This window comes from Orbicella franksi, chromosome 14, assembly GCF_964199315.1.
Source record: "Orbicella franksi chromosome 14, jaOrbFran1.1, whole genome shotgun sequence".
Classification (NCBI taxonomy): domain Eukaryota; kingdom Metazoa; phylum Cnidaria; class Anthozoa; order Scleractinia; family Merulinidae; genus Orbicella; species Orbicella franksi.
This window is the reverse complement of record NC_138158.1, coordinates 1937227-1957179: the sequence shown is the minus strand read 5'-3', so window position 1 is coordinate 1957179 and position 19953 is coordinate 1937227. Positions and strand designations below refer to the sequence as shown.

At 37.3% G+C, this 19953-nt stretch overlaps 1 protein-coding gene across 2 annotated transcripts in view; it reads right to left on the bottom strand.

The window, feature by feature from the left end:
- The window catches only part of LOC145467887 (uncharacterized), a 35247-nt gene that overhangs the window by 9397 nt on the left and 5897 nt on the right, over nucleotides 1–19953 (bottom strand). For both annotated transcript variants that reach the window (XM_081451503.1, XM_081451504.1), the window contains exons 4-17: nucleotides 18125–18197; nucleotides 10168–10291; nucleotides 9250–9329; nucleotides 8765–8831; nucleotides 8538–8602; nucleotides 6762–6806; nucleotides 6518–6583; nucleotides 5715–5795; nucleotides 5175–5243; nucleotides 4461–4637; nucleotides 3749–3939; nucleotides 1968–2320; nucleotides 1170–1414; nucleotides 586–709 (exon numbers count right to left, since the gene is read on the bottom strand). In XM_081451503.1, the coding sequence (XP_081307629.1) occupies nucleotides 586–709; nucleotides 1170–1414; nucleotides 1968–2320; nucleotides 3749–3939; nucleotides 4461–4637; nucleotides 5175–5243; nucleotides 5715–5795; nucleotides 6518–6583; nucleotides 6762–6806; nucleotides 8538–8602; nucleotides 8765–8831; nucleotides 9250–9329; nucleotides 10168–10291; nucleotides 18125–18197 (1760 nt within the window). The remainder of the gene's footprint in view (nucleotides 1–585; nucleotides 710–1169; nucleotides 1415–1967; nucleotides 2321–3748; nucleotides 3940–4460; nucleotides 4638–5174; nucleotides 5244–5714; nucleotides 5796–6517; nucleotides 6584–6761; nucleotides 6807–8537; nucleotides 8603–8764; nucleotides 8832–9249; nucleotides 9330–10167; nucleotides 10292–18124; nucleotides 18198–19953) is intronic.

The following is a 19953-nucleotide window of genomic DNA, read 5'->3' as shown; positions in this document are numbered from 1 at the left end:
ATTACTTCAAAATATGCAACTAATTAATTTCTCGTGAGTTGAGACTTTTTCAGATTTCAACTTCATTATTCTTTAAGATGAGATAAAATTATCAGAATCTTGAAGAAAATCTCGTAATAATGCCCTTAAATTTAGCAGATGACCCGCCCTGATCACTGGTGTTTACAGTGATAATGTAATTTGTTCAATGAGTTAGGGCCTCCTTGTCTACATGGGAAAAAGGTGACTCTGTTTGAAAGTGTGCGCATGCATGCCTTCAAGTTCAACAACCGTTTGTGAACATGCGTAAGGAGAGAAACCGCTACAACTAATGCTGGCTCACTTTCCAATTTCTCCCAGAGGCCTCGACTTCTTGGTGTTAATCAAAAGAACCGCGGCCTCTGAATGATAGATTGTACTATCTTCTGCCAACCCCCAGAGTGAGCCTAAGTTTCCAGCAAGTGATCCATCACTCTCATGTAAACAGGTCTCTTCTACATGAATTTATATTGAAATGTATGAAAAGTTCTCTTGTAACCCTCCCACCGGGGACAACGTTACTCCATGTCAACACGCCCGTAAGCTTACACAGCTTTAAGTTCATACCTCGTTTGTCAATTTCGTCAATACAAGATGAGATGATGTGTGGAATGTTCTCCTCTTCAGTGTTCGAGTCTTGAAGATGTCGATAAAAATCTACTCCAAACGTTGTCATACGCCGCTGAACCTTCTGTAAATACAAAAATTTAACAACGATTTACACAGTTCTTCCCAACAAATGACGATTAGAAAAAGGAATTCCTGAATTTCCACTTCTCAGCAACACTTTGCCACGTAACATAACTTCAACGAATTTCAGGGAAGGAGCGCGTGCTCCTTTCCCGAACAGCGGCTGCGCAAATTACACCAAAGTTTTTATGAGTTTACAGGCATGTCACGCTGTTGTCATGCGTTACTAGCAACTACTACGTTCATAATAACACTCTTGTTTGTTTAGATATCCTCGTTTTGCTCGTCACGCAATACTTCGCCTCCAAATAATGCCTGGCTATCCTTAAGTAGAAATAGTACGTGAAAAGCCCAGCTAACGTCTGTTGCTTCGTCACGCAAAGTCTCTCACACTAACAACATCTGTGTGACAACCATGTTAGCTGTCCTATAAATACTCAAATAATTTACGTGGTTCTTACATTGTATGTTCCACATTTGATATTGAGCCGTCCTAAGCACTTCTTGTGACATGTCAGACCACACACTTCACACTCTGCGCCGTTGAAGTACACATAACTGTCACATTCACGACACTTGGAAGCGGAGCGGAGTTTCTTCAACGTGTGCGTCTGCGCTGATGATGACAAGCGGGTGTTCTGGAAGGGGCCGGCTGATGAGCGATTCTTGGGAGGGCGCTTTCTTCTAGAGGCTGTGTTCACAGGACCTTGGAGAAGTAAAAATAGAAACAAGGTCAGCTTTAGAAGAGGAAGTGCGAGCAGAGGAATGGGAGAAAGGATCGAAAGACAAGGACAAGAACGAAAGGACAGGGAGGGGAAGGAAAGGTAAGGGAAGGTAAGGGAAGAAAAACATAGCATCGCATAGCAAATCAGGGAAAACTAAAGGAAAGCAAAGCAAATTAAGGACAGTAAAGCAAAGCATAGTATGGCATAGCATAGTGCAGCGAAGAATAGCATACCATAGCATTGCATAGACCAGCACAGCATAGCAACACAGGGAAAAGTAAAGTTAGGAAAGGGAAGGAAAGAAAAAGAAAGCAAAGGAGAGAGAATGTAAGCAAAGAGAGGGGAAGAAATGAGAGGAAAAGACATTCTCATAGACAGCCATTGATTACTTGGAGGAATTTTTTCACAGTTGGAGTTCTTATTGTTTTGCAGATAACAAACCTAGTTAGTCTTGGAGATGAAGAAATTGAAAATTTTGTGTTTTTCTGTAAACGTAAAGAAGATCGTACATTAATGTAAACAGTACAATCTCACCATTTCTACTCCTCCCGTCATCTTTGTTTTCTCCGTCATCAGACGACACCAACTCAAGGGACTGTGCCCGCTGGATATTCGCTTGTTTACGGGATGACGTGGGACTGTTTGAGGGTGATCCCGGGAGCGATCGACTTGTTGTGCTCTCGGCATCACTGTGATGTTCCTTAAGGTGGCTCCACGCATTCATGGGTTGTTGTGAGCTGTTTACATTCTGTGTAGAGTGTATCTGAAGACTCTTATGACGGCGAGAGTTGAATGGAGACATCCGGGCATTTTCCTCCAAGGTTTGACTGTGCCGTGTGTCAAATATGGAGTTGTGACGTGTCGGAGTCTGCTGTCCTTTATCAGAGCTGGAATGGTTCAAAAATTAATACACGAGTTCAATCGCCGGGTTAAAATATATTTTACAGGAAAAGTTGAACAATAAAGAAAGGCTTTTTTAATAATTTTCGGTTTTTAATTTTTTCAAAATGTTTTAGCTCGTATAATTTTAAATTTTAAATTATTAAATTTCTATGGTTTCTTTTCATGATAATTTTCAGAATGCTAGCAGCTGCTCAGATCCTCGTGTCGTGGAATCCTTTTGGCGTGTCACAAACCAAATAATAAAATCACTGTGGGTAATCAAATGGTGACGAGTGAAATAAGGAAATAATTTCACGCGCGTTTTGTCAAAATTCTTAGAATTTAAGGCGGGGAAAATTATTTAAATTTTGACAAAACGCAGGTGGAATTATCTCTTAATTTCACGAGTATACTATATGATTACCTTTTAATAGCATGGGTGACAAATTACGCTTACAATCCTGGGTTTTTTTAACTTGTTTATTGTATCGTGAAATTTCGCGCCAAACGTTGCCATGGCAATTTTGTGGTTTCACGTGTGAAATTATAAATTAACGCTGAAATTTCGGGCCAAAATTAAGGAGTAATTTGTCGCCCACGACATTATTAATAAAGTAAATTTAAATCGCGCTATTAAAATTTAAATTACACAAATAGCTGGAAAATGGTTTTCCATCAACTCAACTACCTAACCTACCCACCAAAAATGGTCAAACCAAAACTAAAAGAAACCATACTTTTTGGGCAACGCGAGCGCCAGCCAGAAATTTTTCAGTTTTTGAAAGCCAAAATCTCCTTCATTACACCCAAAGCACTTTTACAAGCACCTTAACTGCTTGGCGTCAAATGATATCTAACACCACCATGATGCCTTCTGCACGCAAACTCGTATCCTAATGAGCCAAAAGTAAACAGCGACGTTTGCAAAGATCTCCATATGGCATGGCATGGTAAAACCTGGTTCACAATTCTGAGATACGCACAAACGTAAGCACAAAAAAACGCTAGAGTGTGCACCACGGTGAACTAAGCACAAGCACAATCACAGGAAAAAGAAACTTGCATATTCCTTTTTCTTGTGCTTGCGCTTATGCTTATTTCGCCAGTGTTATGCTTATTTCACAAGTGGTGCTGAACTAGTGTGAAATAAGTACTTGTAACTACTAAGCATAAGAGCAAGAATTCAGCCAATCGCCATCTTGTTGCTAAGCGACGTAACGGGCGCTGCGCATGCGCATGTCACTAGTGTGAACACTCTTGTGCTTTTGTTTGCGCTTACGCTTATCTCAAAATTGTGAACCGGGTTTTAGAGCGTCAGGGAAGAAGGCTCACAAGACTCTTTCGTGTTCGTTAGAAGGTTCCAGATAGTGTATCATAATAATTATTGATTAGTTAGTTAATATTAAGTATTAATAACAATTAACAATACGTACAATCCCACAGTGTAAGGTTCAAAATAAAACACTTGTTCAACAGCTTTGGGCGAGTTGGCTTGCTGAAGACGAACGAATTCAGCAAACTGGTTTCCAGGCTCGTAATTCCTACTGCTCTCCGCGAGAGTCTGGAACTGAACAGGAGCGGGCGAGGCAAGCGCGTTCATCATTTGGAAATAGTTACACGTGACCTGAGAAGAGAATAAACAATAACTGAGTATATTACAGGAATATGACAGCTGTTAGGTCTAATAACTAAATAAGCCAATTAACTTCTTTAGATATAGTTGTACAGCTCTTTGTCAATCATTAAGACATGTAACAAAACTCTTATTACAGTGTTCCAGATAAGTGAGGGGTCTCAGCTATCAGCTACATGACCTGACAAATTAAAATTACAGAAAATTTGTAATGATGCGGTGAGAACAATGGGAATTGACCTGCTGGAATTCCTTATTGACACCCTGCTTTGAAAACTTATCTGGAACCTTGCTCGCCACTACGCTAGGAGAATATCAACTCTTTCCCTTTAATAGCAGCAGCAGCGAAAGGCTTTTCATGTTACTTTTAAACAAGGGCAACATAATAGAAGCTAACAGAAAGGTGTCCCTTCTAGTGGGGTCTGATGGCATCTACACTATGTTGGAAGAGCAGCAATGGTTGACTCATTTACACTCAAAATGGAATGGAAAAGATTTGATCTAAAACTTACCGCCTTCATGGTCTGATCACACTGGTAAACTAGCTGACGTAATTCCACGAGGATGTTGGATTTCGTAGTTTCCAATTCTTTCTGCCTGGCATTTGCTTCCATCACCGACATCTTGTACAACAACTCAGCCTCGTCAGCCTTTCTGAGATCACCTTCTTTCTTCTTGCTTCCACCTTCCTAATAATGCAATAATGCGAACGCATAGAGCGGATCTCACTTGAGTGTCGAAAAGTCATTGGTTTTGCGTTACTAGACCTTACTACACTACACCATTGGCTTAAAAACCTCGCGCCACTTTTTCATCGAATCAGAAGTAAAATCAAAACCAATCGCAACTCGCTCGCACACGTTTTCCCGCGCTTTGCGTCAGCCACGTGTATTTACTTCGAGTTTTGATTGGTCCATTTGATTGTCTTTGTCTTTTTTGATTTGCTAGAGTGATTACTCTCGGTTTGGTTTTTTGACATTCAATTGAAAGAAAGAGGAACATTGACCTGAATTAGTGCGCCTGTTAATTTTATAATTTTTTCCAGCTCTGCTTAACTTGGTTTAAATTTTAACTGGAATATATAAACAAAAAGGTAACCAGAATGCAGAGTTGAGATTGCAAGACCTCCAAGACCAACTGATTAGTCCCACATCCTGGTCATTGGACTGTATTAAGGACAAAACAAAGACAAACAAACCAACCCAAGAAAACAGTTAATTACAAACCTTCTCCAGTTCCTGCTGTTTTTGGATATACATAGCTTTTGCCTTCTTAAGGTTGACCATCGCTTCATTCTTTCAATAGAGGAAATACGAATCAGTTACGCCAGTACGCTTAGCACAAATCCATGAAAACAAAAACATGATTTGTTGTCTAATCACTGTGCAGTAAAACGAAAACAAAATAATTTCCAACTCAGTACTAGTAAGAAAACACCAGTCGTGTAGGAGGGGGCATGTCTAGTTTATTGATCAGACATCAACAGCCCTAGCATAGTTTATCACAACAAACATAAACGGCCTTAGGATAGATATTATTACAACAAATGTACTAAACAAAAACACGGAAATTTTACTAACACAATTTCCAGAACGAAGGGATCAAAAACGGCGATGCCGTCGAGTGACAACTCCCAACGGACAAACTCCTTAAATATTCACTTCTTAGCATGATTACGTAACCTGCATACCAAAGATTCTACATGCCGACACACAACTACCTTAGAATAACAACATGAAAAATTATATTTGGTGAGAGCATCTTACCACTTTCTTGAAGGCCTTAGCCCATGCTTCCTTGAGATCCTTTCTTATTTTCTCATGCTGGTTTCTTCTTAACGTTAAAGGCTACAAGAGAACAGAAAAGAAAAATAGAATTGTGTCATATCTCTAGTCTGCCATCCTGTACTTACACATCAGGCCCGCGTTGTTCGAAAGGTGGATAACGCTATCCACCGGATAAATCACTATCCAGTGGATAGCGTGGTTTGTTTTGTTACCACATACCCGCTGGATAGTGATTTATTCGGTGGATAGCCTTATCCAGCCTTTGAACAACTGGGGGCAGTGGTCCATCTAGTTTGATTTCCCACGCGAGGTGAGTCCTAAAAAGGAACTGTTGTTGTTGTTGACTGACATTTCAACAATATGATCATGGCTCTTTCAAGAATCAAGTGGAAAGTGTACAATATTGATGAACAAACACTTCACACTTGATGCTGATGATGACTTCTGCTCAGTTTGCCAAAACATACCTTCACCAGGAGCCTAGGTGAGGTACATGTAAATCCCAAAATGGACTGTTATTGGTGACAAACACTTTTTGGTGCTTTTCTATCTTAGTAAACTTTTATCTTCAGGTTTCCTTCAATTTAAACGTAATTTTGTACATGGCCAAAGTAACTTCTACTCAGGATTTCAAAATATCAGTCACCAACAAGAGTTCTCCTCCAAAGCACCTCCACCCAGAGGATTACGCGACGAAGGATCCTACGAAAACTACCACCAAGGGAAAAGATATCCATGCATTACAAAAATGTTAAATTTGCCAAAAAGCCAAAGTTACAGACCTCCATAAACCTGCTTGACATGAGGTTTGCATAGGTTTTGTTGGCATTATCAGCATAGTCAATATCCTGCAGAAAGAGAGATACAAGATGGCTGATGAGTAAAGTTTTGTTTTAGTATTGTCATCTTATATCATTATTATCGCATGCAAAACTCACGCAGTATTCTGCTAGTTTCCATGTTTACTGTTACTTACGAGAAACTTAATTTCCAACTGAAGTGAATAAAATTTCAAATGTATTTTACCTGATCAAGGGCTGTTACAAAAATAGACTGAAATGGCAGGTAGTTCTGAAAAAGACAAGCAAGATTACAAATCTGTATAAATTCATCAGAAAAGAAATTTGTGTAGAGTAGTACAGAGCTTCAATGTTACCCAAGGCCACTGATGGCATACCTTTTCCAAGTAATGACCAGCATACAGTGCCAGTGAACCACTTTGCATGTATGAAATATATAACTTTTTTTTCTAGAACCTCTTTACCGTAAACCCTTTGAAGCAGGGGATTCATCAACGTCTACAACAGGAGGGCATATAGTTTTCACAGCCAGGCAAAACGTTTTGAACTGAACTTCTTTATAAGAACGTTCCTCTAGATGGTCAAACCAGGCGGGCAAAATCATCCTCACGGCCGGTCAATTTGCCTGGGCCTGAGAAAGGAGGGAGGAGAGAGAAGGGGAATACTGGCCTGTGCAATGTCCTTACACTAGAGTCTGATGGATTATACTGGCATAATTTCAAGCATCAAGTCTCATCTACACGAGCAATTTTTATGTCACAAATATGTTTGACTGTGTACACGGCACAGCAAATATTCTTCAGCAGTTCAAAGTTTAGTGCGCCAGTAATGACTTTGGACAGCACAGATACACAGAAACAAGGCGAGGCTGCGTAGTTGCCCCCAAAAACGTGGCACTTACAAACATATTTGCCACATTTTAGGCGATGAGTCATCTACACAAGCAATTTTTCATATGTGACAACTTTCATTTGTCACATGAAAGCTAACATGCCAGCCTTTCAGCAAATGTATTTGTCACACAAAAATTGGCCAATTTTCCTCATCTACACGAACAAAGAAAAATTGTCGCAAAAATTGTCACATAAAAACTGCTCGTGTAGACAAGGCTTAATACTGGTATCTAGATCATCGGGCATAATGCTAGCTTAACACTCAATTTTTTTAGCATAATCCGGTGCTGTATTGCTGTTTTGAAAACTTGTTTACTAATTGTTCCAGCCAACACAAGCTAGATATGTAAAATAAAGATGATAATAGTGCAAGCATTTTAGGTACAGATTTGGAACTGTAAGACAGCCCTTAGGGATTTGTGCCCAGTGAACTCTGGCATACATTGTAGTTGAAGACCTGGTTGCCAGTAACAATACCAATAATAGAAAAGACTGTGTAGGAATGTATGTATAATACATGTAGGTAGAGAGGAAAAAATTCCATTTTTGTCCAGCAAAATTAGGAGCGTATTACTTCCAGCCAAGAATAATTTTGAGCATAATATCTTGGTTTCATGGGTGATGGCAAAAAGAATAATACTCAATTTTACAAGCATGATCCATCAGACCTTACTAAGCACTTAGCTTTGACAGTTGCTAACAAATTAGTAATACACAGTGATAGTACAATGGTGCAGTATTTGCCAATTTAAACAAGTATGAACTTTGGAAAGGATTGAGACAAATATGGGTTATTGACCGAGCATGAGGTCAAGGTGACTGGCTATTGGCCAAGTTCTTTTAATGCATGTTTATGTTAAACCGAGATGCAGACAAGGTCAATAAACTAACAAAAAAAGAACGATAGCCAGCCATCTTGACTGAACAAGCTTGGTCAATCAAGAATTTATTATATAGCTTTGGGGAAAATTTTTCTGGCAGGACAAAGTGGGTAGTCCCAAGAAGGCAACATATCGCCATCTTGCTCGGTCAGGTAGCAAATCACAACTCAGGATTTGGTTTATCTTGCACGCTCATACAGCTAGCCATATAGTGAGAACAAATCTCACCTCTTCAGTGATCGCTGCTCTTGTTGTTTGAGCTAGTTTTGCAAGTTTGGCTGTGTATTCCAACTCTGTAAAACAAGCATTAAATGGCATTAGTTCAAATGGACTAAACACACTGCCTTACTGGTAACTCTCACTTTGCTCTGTGGTTTAAGAAACGATCCACACTCAACCCATGGATGGTCCTTAGAAAATTGCCTTATCAAGCAACTTAAATTGCTTAACCTCACCTAAATGTGCTCTTTTGTCCACATAAGTTTCTATGTCTTTGGAGTATTTGGCCCAAATCTTAGTTCTCTGTTGAAATAAAAATAAATATTCATGGCATTAGATCTAAGGATAAAGAAAAATTGAATACAATGCAAATACTGGCTTTTTACTGTGAGAAGATCAACTGTACATAACTCACAGGCATAACTTACAATAAACTTACACGTACCAGTGGTACATGTAGATGACTGCAACAGCCCTACTGTCCAAGCAATGGTCAAGAAACTCCCCATTCAATGGAAGAAAATTTCTGTGTGTATACCTTGCTTTTTCCAAGGTATGATCACAGTCTGGCACCCCGTGCAAAATTTGCTCAACAATAGAAATACTATGTCGCTTGATGAGCTCTCAATAACCCAACTAAATTCTCATCAGGTTTTATAAAACACATCTTCTCTGTGTGCTAATTTGAAAGTCAATAAATAACAGTATTTTACTTCCTAACCTGCATAGCAATGTCCACACCATGTTCAAGTTGTATTAACGCTCTGTCCAGCTCATTTGCCTTTTCTGCGGAAGTGTCCACTAAAATCAGGACACAAAAATAAGTAAATAGTTACAATAAGACTGTTCTTACAAACTGAAGAGATACCTATGATCTGATTTGACTTTCAGGGTTTGCCTTTAATACAGGTAGAAAATATAACCAAGAACTACCATGTTTGAATAAAGTTGACTTCACCTTGTTGCGTCACATCACTTCTCTTTGCTTTGCAGGACAGGGAACTTACAATTGTACAAAAATAAATCCCTCTTTAGGAGATAATCACACATGTTGTATAAGCACATAGAATTAAATTTGGTGCTTCCACCCTGAACTGGATTTTTGTACCTACAAACGAGGCTGTGACAAAAAACTGCATTAAGCCAATTATCCAATAGGTACTTTAGCTTATTTACAGTTTCTGTAGCATGAAGAAACTAAGAGTATTTCTACTACAATACTGGGTGGGAAGCCTGCTCTCATAGGGTTACCCTCCAGGATTAAATTCTCTAGTACCCATTAATACTCTTGCATGTGAGAGTAAAGTCTCTTGCTCAAAACCACAGTGTTGTGACCCAGGGCCTGAACCTGGATGACTCAAATAATCCAGTCCAGTCCCGTAATAATAACTCTAGACATCACACCTTCCAACCTAAGCAGAGGTTTCGTTACCATTTACAGCAGGATGGCAACTGGTTTTCACAGGCAAGCAGAACTTTTTTAGCTGAACTTCTTTATAGCAAAAACTTTTGAATAGATGATCAAAACAGGTGGGCGAAACTGTCCTCACAGCCGGTCAATATGCCCGGTGCCCAATCCTTAGCGAAACCACTACCTAAGCTGTGGAAGGAAGGGTATTTTGGTTTCAAGCTAGTATACCTGATTCCTTCTTTTCTTTTCTCTCATCTTTGTCTTCAAGAAAATCCTGGTCGTCCTCATTGTCTTCCTCGTAACCTCTATCATCAACATCTTCATCATCCTCATCCCCAAAGTCTTCCAGCGACTGCCGCAGTAAACAAAACAAACGGTCAGTCAAGAAGACAAAAAGAAACCATCTAGAATTTTGCAGGTAACTTCTAAACTGTTTAACACAACAACAACTCTATAAAATTGGCAGCTACCCAGTTTCCAGTAAGTGTTTAAAATTGAGGATTTAAAATAATTCCAAGCCACTTCCAGTGGCAGTTTGATCACTCAATATGTGGACACCAGACAAAAATGTTGCGATATATTACAAAGTATAGGTTAAAATAGAATAAACTAATGAGTAGTTTTATTGGAGTACTTTTCTTAATAACTTCTCTTAATCATAATTTTATAGACTTTGGGTGACTTTTTAATTCTGAAGTGGAAAACAAGTATAGAAAAGAACAAGTACAAGATCCATCAACAATGTGGATGCCAATTTAATAACACATGTTACAATAACATAAATATTACTGATAAATATTGCATTATTACAGTAAGATAAAAGTTGTCTTGAATTCAATGTGACACTATTTTTGAATAAAAATTATCTAAGAGAAACTTTTCACCTGAAAGAAAATAACCTAATATCTAAGGTTGTTATATACGAACAAGCGTTACGGATATGAATATTGCATTACTTAACAATTCTTGGTTTATCTCCCATAAATAATCAGTAACTTATGCCTACAGTCTGGGTTTGAACACAATTACACATCAAAATCGTTTGACCTGTTTTCCCCTCATCCAGAGCCAAGAATTACCACATAACTTTTCCATTTAGTTTTCCCTTTTCTAATAAGCATTGCTGTTCATTTTCCATTAGTTCAGCCTTTATGTAGCATCACAAATTGCTGTAATTTTCAGTTTGTATCACATGCTTTTAAGGATTAAAAATCAAACAAATGTCATGAGCAAAAGTTCTGCACGTCCTAGTTGATCACTGCAAACTCCAGTACATACTTCTGTGTCAGGAATGTTACAATGTTTGGAAGAAAAATAACTAATTACAGTCTAAGCGTGATATACTTGTGCTATTACAACAAGAGGATATCTTGATACTATAACAAAATGAAATAACTGTCTGAAATGTCAACAAGTTATTGCACGCCAAAATAAACAAACTAATTGAGGATTTTATGTAGGTCCCCATGTTAACAAAGTTATCACAGCCACTTGATATGTGCTAATGTACTTTGTTTATATGCCCTTCAAGACTGGTTAATTTCCATTATTATTTTGTTTCATGATAAGGGAATGCCCTCCATAGTCATAACTCAACCTTTATGAAACAAACTTTGTATCGTCCTTCTAATCTTAAACATTTTTTACCTTGTACCCACTCTATAATCAATCTGTTCGAGAAAAAAAATACATGTAGCAACAGAACATGTGTAGAAGCATGCACTGAAATTGTACTGCACTGTCTGTTGACAGGATATTGAGATTGCAGACTCAGTTTGACATTGAATGACAAGCTCCAATTACAAAACTGAAAGACTCCTTTCTTAGCACTACAAGCCATATATTAGCTACACATTCATAAGAGCTAACAAACATATGAACACCCTGTACACAGGACCAGGGGCAAAAACATATGCTAGGGGTTTAAAAAAATGCGAAATGAAAGCAAGTGTACTGCACTGACTAGGTTATGTTCAATTTGGTGATTACCTGAAGTCCCGCAAACAAAATTGCATTTGCCATTCTGAAGGAATCTTTGAACGGTTCCGCAATAAAAGGGTACTTATCCATCTCTGTCTCTGTACTCATTTAGCGACAAAACATCAAATGTAAGTTATTTTAACTTATATTTTTTAGGATGGCAAAACAGCGCTATTATATTTTTTAGGATGGCGAAACAGCGCTCTAGCATAAAGGCGTATTGAGTAATATAAACCTTACTTTCAAGAGAAAGGTCAAGAGGTAGAGATCAAACAAATCCAAAGATTCCATAAATATTTTTACAAACCTGCTTGTTAGTCATAACATGAAACATAGTCCTGACATCATTTTGTCAACATAGTCTACAAGTACGTATTTAAACTAACATGACTTTTGAAAGAAGCGGTACATGAAAGCCACACCATAAGGTCAAAAATATTATTTGGAAGATCAGTAAGTGTACAGTAAAGTGACAACACATTTGTAGGTTTGCTGCTATACCACATTAGCTTGGAATGACTTCTACAGGTAAGCTGGAAACTTGTACATTTCATAAACACTTCCTAGATCAAGACATAGCGTCTTGTGTCTAGAGAGATCTAAATGGAGGGAAGGCCAACTGTAACAAGTGCTTTTACAAGCAAAAATGCAATTGCAAATTTTTATCATTGTTTGGGATTAAAGAAATGTGTTACACTTTGTAGTTTCACGTCGGAGTGCATTTTTGAAGTGATTTGAAACAAAGATCATAAGTGTCATGCAGTCCTACTTAAATACAGTTCCTAGTTAGACATTTTGCCAAACTCTACTCAAATAAAAAGCTGCCCTGAATTCTATAGGTAAGCTGGAAAATTGGAAGCAGCAAGCAAGGAAATCTCCCTTAACTATTATATGTATATGTACGTGGACATGAAGCTATGAAGCTTTTCATCCCTAATCATTCATAAAAATTTGTCACCAGAACTGAGGGGTGTTTTTGTCATCAGCAACCCAACTTTCGTAGCCCTGCACAGACAGTGCAGCTTACAAAATAAATAGATAAACAAATTAATGAAGTCATACTATGGTTAAATATACACTGAATATCAAGATTTAAAATCACAGGAAGCTTTGGCGCCACATTATCATCTCATTTATTTCGAGTCACACAGCTATTAATATCGACTGGCAATAGATCAGGTTTATGACTGACCTTTCAAATTGTTTTGCCAAATACTATAGCGAAAAAATAAATAGACACAGATACACAATTTTATGTTAATAAACCACAAAGGATGCTGTGTACAGGTGAAATGAAACACTTAAGATGCGTTAGTAGCTAAAGTTCCGCAGGAAATGAAAGGATAAGGAGTATTCTAAACTGGTCACGACGTACAGGGCAGATTGCATGTGTGAATGTCTACAAAACAATGAAAACTCCTAAGATTAAAATCAGAGAGTGCAGTTCAGAACACACACAAACAATGATAACATTTCAAGCAGTTTACTTACAATGTAGCTGATAGTCCTGGGTGAAAGACACTGAAGACGGGGTTTTCTTCTCAGAAATGACATTAAAGTATTTCTATCATGTGGGTCAATGTCAAAAGAATCTCCCAAAATTAGCACCATTTGGACTGTTCTTTTCCACTTGAAGTCATTGGCAATTTTTAGATAACTAATGCACCAAACTGTACCAGTTCATGTTGCACAGTAGCTCAGAGCTTAGCAAACATGTGCACAAAAAATCACTCTAGAGTCGCCATTACAAATACCCAGAAATATGTAAATTCTTTTGTGGGCTGTACGAAATATGAAATCTATGAACAAACCACATGAAATCCTACACCCTTCAAATCTGATCAGCTGACACTACAGCTTAAGCTTTATTTCATGTTTGAGACCACAATGCCAACAGCTTGCAACACAATAACATGACACTTCTAAATGGAATTTGACAAGAATGTAGTCATGAAAATAATCTCTTTTTAATGTGGTAATGACTTTACACCTTTCTCCTTTTCAAATGATACAGTGCAGAAGTAGGAAATAAATATGACTTCATATGGTTGAAATGATACATCGCATTTCTGTAAAGTGAACTGATCAATGCCTTTTTCCCAACAGGAAAGCTTAAAATAATATCAAAATATAGAATTTCATTTCTTAAATTCTCTGGAATGCAAAAGACATCCCTGGAGTAATCTATCCCTAGGAGATTGGCTTGCAGATAAGTCTTATCACAAAATTCAATGGCTTCTAAATCTTGTTTTCAAAACAACAAAGTTTACAACTGTTTTGGTGAGAAAAAAAACTGTGAAAACATTTATTTGCAATATACATTCCAACCAAATGATTGAAATCAGGTCCTGAAAGACTACTACTAAAAGTTAAGCAGTTTGCACATCCCAATGAAGCGAGCAGGACAGAATGGATAGTCAGTCACTCTGCCAGTCTCTGAATTTTTCGGTGGGGTACTTGTCAGAATTTTATATAGAGGGGTGTGTAATACTGTATATAGGCCTGAATTTCAAATTCTGTTCCTTAACCTTACATGTACCTTGGTCACTGAAATGATTGTTTTTCATAGTCTATGGCCATGTAGTTTGTTCTAAAATTATGCCCTCTATCAGGCAACACAATACAGTGAACCAGTCAAAACTCAAAGTAATTACACATAGCCAACACCAAGCGTGGGAAAATGAGTGCGAGCGAGTCACGATTGGTTTTTATTTTACTTCTGATTGGATGAAAAAGTGGCGAAAATTCTTTAAGCCAATCGTGTAGCGTAGTTCATGCAAAACCAATTACCTTTAGACACTCAAATGTAACCTGCTCTATACTTTCAATTGAATATAATTAACCGCGCGGCCATGGGCCGAGCACGGTTCATGTTCTACCCTTGGTTTATTTTTTTAAATTTTTTTTTTGTCGGAGACCAGACGCAGATCTCCACTCGGCCAACTTTGAATTACACAATCTGTAATGTTTACTCACCAAACCTTGTTTCTTCAGGGTCAACAGAAATCTCAGATTACAAAATCACGCTGAACCTACACGTTGCAAAAAAATCTCTTCAAAACCCTGACATCGAAGCGATATATCACTTTAGCGTTAATAGCTACCACACATCGGCAGAAGGTAAATCTATTCCTTAACAATCCAGCTTTATTGTGCTAAAATTTCAGCGAAATCGAACAAAACCAGAATTAATTAGAATTTTTTTTGTGACCTCACTCCCCAGACTTGACCTAACAAAGGGAGCAACGGTCGCCCATAGCAACCGAAAAACACGAACATAACAAAGCCGATGTTCCGGCCAAAAAACTCCAGAATTATCGCCTGAGAGCTTCAACTTGAATGGGAACATCTTTTTCGAACTTTTTTCAACTTATTTAGACGAAAGAATGGCCTCGGCAGGCTACAAAAATGACAAAGAGAAAAAACAGAACAAACCGCTAATATTTCACCGCGTGGCTTTCGGCACAAAAACGAAAATACAGCTTACTTCTGGATAAATTCAGCCTTAGAAGCCACCAACTGGTCCCATATTACTTTCTGTATCCTTACAAATGTCCTGACTTCCGTCTCCGAAAGATTTGGCCCCAATTTTGAGCAAATAAACATTTCGCCGACAGCGACCACCATTACGGTGGCTTGCATACTAAATTAGCTAACTTGACAAAATTCTCCTGAGGGGGGAGGATGTGATGAAAAGAGCTGAAAAATGGCCTGTAATTGGCTAATGATGAGATCATCCCACTGTCCAAATTTGGTGAGAATCGAAAGTAACGCCAATTTTCTGTCACGTTTTCAATCTGTAGCCACTGGAGTGACCAAAATTGATACATCGGTCGGGATAGAGTTTCATTAATAAATTACATGACTTGTGTGACTACTTTGCTAGCCCTTTACTCGTGGAAAACACCAATCAAATTTAATCATGTCTTTAAAGAAAGAAAGCTGTTGTTAATAGTGTTATTATCATGTGGTTCATATCGTTCATGACCATACATATCCCGAAGAAAGTTCTAGATTAGGACCATTACGTCATTGGAGATTTGTCAACGGCTACCACTGATGGTGCAATAACACAGTTTGTGTTGATCAAGTGATGTGATGTCTACAGTAAGAAAAGAAATTGAAATGTGCACTACATTCCGACGGTAGTGCTAAGCAAAGAGTTAAATTTTAAAAGCACGGTTATAAGATCTAAAAGATCTTCTTGTTATATTTTTGTTATCTGTATTTTTGTCAGATTTATGTTGCATCAGGGCTGTATTTAAACTAACTATGCTAAATTGGATGCCCCTAAATAAATATTAATTCAAATATTAAATAATAACAGAAACAAGACGTAAAATAAATTAAATGATTAACTAATTATTATAAATAATTTGTGCTTCTCAAATATAAGACAAATAAATAAATAAATAAATAAATAGGGAAGGAGGAGGTAGCTCGACTCAGGTAAACGAAAGGAAATGATAGATGTTGCATTATAATAGTGAGAGTTTTCACTGTAGCTACTGTGGCATGGACCAAAGCTAAAAAAGTTTTTATTTTACCCTAAAAAACATACACCAGGGATGTAGTACACATAATCATAGCTACTGTAAGGGCTGGCTATTCGGTAATCTCACCAGGTGAGCTCAATGAGAGCTTATCACCATCAGAAATTTCACTGGAGACAAAGACTTGGGTTAATAAACCAGGTGCACAGGCAAGAAAACCTGGCCGAGCTTTTTGATAAGCCTGCTTAGTCTTTTTTTTTTTGTTAGCCACGTCCATGGACGTAAATTTGTACAATGTAATTACCATAATCCCAGACAATCTACAGGTAATAGAGAAGATAAAACTATGACCTCAGAAGATTAGCATCTTACAGTCTAAAATTTTGTGTTATAAAAATTATCACACAGAAAACATGATTAGGCAAACATAACCTAGACTAAACAATCCACATCCACAGAACAAAATACCATCTACCTCAACTGCTGAGGGTGGCAAAGGACTTATGCTTGACACATGGTAAGGGCAAAACACAGTGCGTGAGCCATGAAAGGCAACTTAATGACATGTGATTTGCCAATTTATGATTAAAGACCACTGTTAAAAGCAGCTAAATATGGCACACGAATTTTAATAAAATTTTGCGTAAAACTGGATCCCAACCTCCCTTGCTAACCTCAACTGCAATGTGACTTAATGCACTGACATTATGTTCACAACTAGAAAGAGATGTTAAAACGGATAAGTCCACATTGAAAGCAATTTCTAAGCTTTTGACAATTCAAAGGTGAGGACCAAAAAATTAGATTAGATTCATGTAGCCCCAGAATCAAATTAGGGCTTATACAACATGTAGATCTTAATGTACAGCCAGTCAGTAAGGAGAACTAGCATCTTGAGATTGGTGCAAGTCAACATCAAAACTCTCCTTACATATTTTGTGCATGTTGGGAGAATTCAGTCTAAAGCAAACCTTTTTGACAAAGAAACCACCTACATGTACATTGTTTAATTTTGGTCCCATTTGCTTACAAGGCAATGGACCTTTTAACTGGTGTTATGCTTTTCCATTTTTTTACCCATTCAAACAAAAAATAAGCCTCACCACTCGATTTTCACCATGCCTAATTCAGTAAATATATATATTCGAAGTTTCATGAGAATCTGCTACAAACTCTTGAAAATATGGGACCCCAAAACGTGCCAATTGTTACAAACACACACATCCCTTAAAATGCCAACAACAAAATGATGCTTTCCAAATGAAAGATCAACAGCAATCTTTCTGTTGTGTCAAGATCTTTCTTGCATTAAAAGCCCAACCAAAACTAGCAGTTAATATTACAATCAGTGCTAAGTAAGGCACAATTGACTTAGTAGAAAACATTCCTATACCCAATGTATCACCAGTCTTGCACTCCACAGGCAGTGACTGAAAACTGATTTTTGCTAATAAATTTCCTATCAGAGCTGAGTACATTGTTACACAGAGGAGGACAGATGAAAAGGAGCCTGGCTTTTTGGCAATATGCCATAAAGAAACATTCCTGGTGATGTTAGTTGCCTTGAACTTTGCATTAAATAAAATTTCAGGTGAAAATAATAGATCACCAAAATGAGCATCTTAGCAATTTCAAAAGCTCAGCTCAGTTCTTTTATACAGCATAGACAAGGAAAAGCAACATGCAGCTATAATAACATATGGCCTTCTTACCCGTGAATATTGTTTACTCATTGTTGACTCTGACAAAACCATATCCTGGTCACCCATAAGGAAATCAGAAACACTGTGAAAAGTAAAAGAAACACTTGGTGATACACGTACATACTATACTGTTTTATATTCAATCGTACCACCACACTGAGAATAATTATCAGATTTGTAAACACAGTTGTACATAGTATTTTCCAGTGACAAGGGAATTAAAGTATTACATTTATGTGAAGAAAATGTTTTGCTCTATTTTTGAAATTTATTTCATTTCATGGCACAAGCTTTTCTTCAGTTGTGTTGAATTGATCTCAAGCCTAAATTTGGAATACAAGGGCAGTGAAACTGACATAATATCCACTTAGGCTTGACATCGACACAACAAAACTGAATATAGACTGTGCCATAAAATAAATAAATTTCAAAACTAGAGCATAATATTTTCTTCACATAAATGGCCATCTCTAATACCCTAGAACTCCATGGAAACTCAAATACATAGATCAATTAAATATCAACGATATATGTATTATATTTTCTGAGTCTTCAGTGAGGTAAAATACATAGTTTTCAGCCAATCAGCACAATCATGTTCAATAGGGACATGACAAAAAAATGATGGTACAAACAGGAAGTATTATTTTCTTAGCAATAATCGAGTTGATTTCAGGTGGTATGTTACATTTACTCTCAAAAAGGTGTAATGAATATTCAATGAATGGATCACTGAGTAAACAGTCATAATTTATAACTGCCACGTGTACTGCATTTTTTATATAGCAAAACTTGCAATTACAGTGTATATTTTTAATATGTACACAAATTATGTCACTTAACACAAAAATATAAAAGTCCCTTTTCGTAAATGGCTGCCAATTTTAAATTCTTTTGTGTGTATTTAGATAAGTCTCACTAACCTTGTTTAAGGGTAAAAATTATTGTGAATTATCAACTTAAAGACAAGGTTAGTGAGGCTAATTTTAATACTTAAAAAATAATTTATACTTGACAGTCATTTATAGAAAGGGTTTACATTTCCAGAGGCTCTTACATGTAGTATAAAATGTAGACAGTAATAATTAGAACCCAGCATGGACAAATTCATTAAATTTGTTGGTGGCTGACACTACCAATCTTGTTCCAGGCTCTCTCCTCTCTGCCTTCCTTGTCATTGAGAGAAAGACCCTGGTTGCGGCTGGTCACGTGACCACCTGTGACACAAACTTTTCCACCCAGGTAGGGTAGAGTCAATGAAGAATTTTTGTCAATCTCAACTGAAGCAGACAAAAGGCGATCGCCGGTAATTGCTATATTAAACCACACACAGGCAAAATACAACCTTGAAATTCTGCAGTCCTATTCTAAGCTTCACACAGGTCAAACAAAATATATCTGTATATATCTAGTGTATTAAAGTAACACTCTCATTTCAATTCCAGCTGGTTGATTTACTAAGAAGTAAAAATGTTTCACTGTTTCATGTTGCCTGAAGTAACCTCATGGAACATTGCTCACTATATAAAACGATGTTTTATTTACCATTTTGCAAAATATAATTCTTGACTTTGCCAAGGAACCATGTTTAAACATCTGTCTAAATATAAACTTAAATAAACCAGTGATAAACCTGACGCAGACGAAATATAAGCGCAGGTTTATGTCAACAAACCATGCATTGCTGTAAATCAAATGCAAGTCAGAATTCTATGCTAATCGACCATGTGACAGAAATACTTTCAACATTCAAAATACTGCACAAAGAAGAAAATAAATTACCTCCAAATTCAAAGATTCAAACACTAAACTACTTGTTTCACTTTGATTTTGTGCGT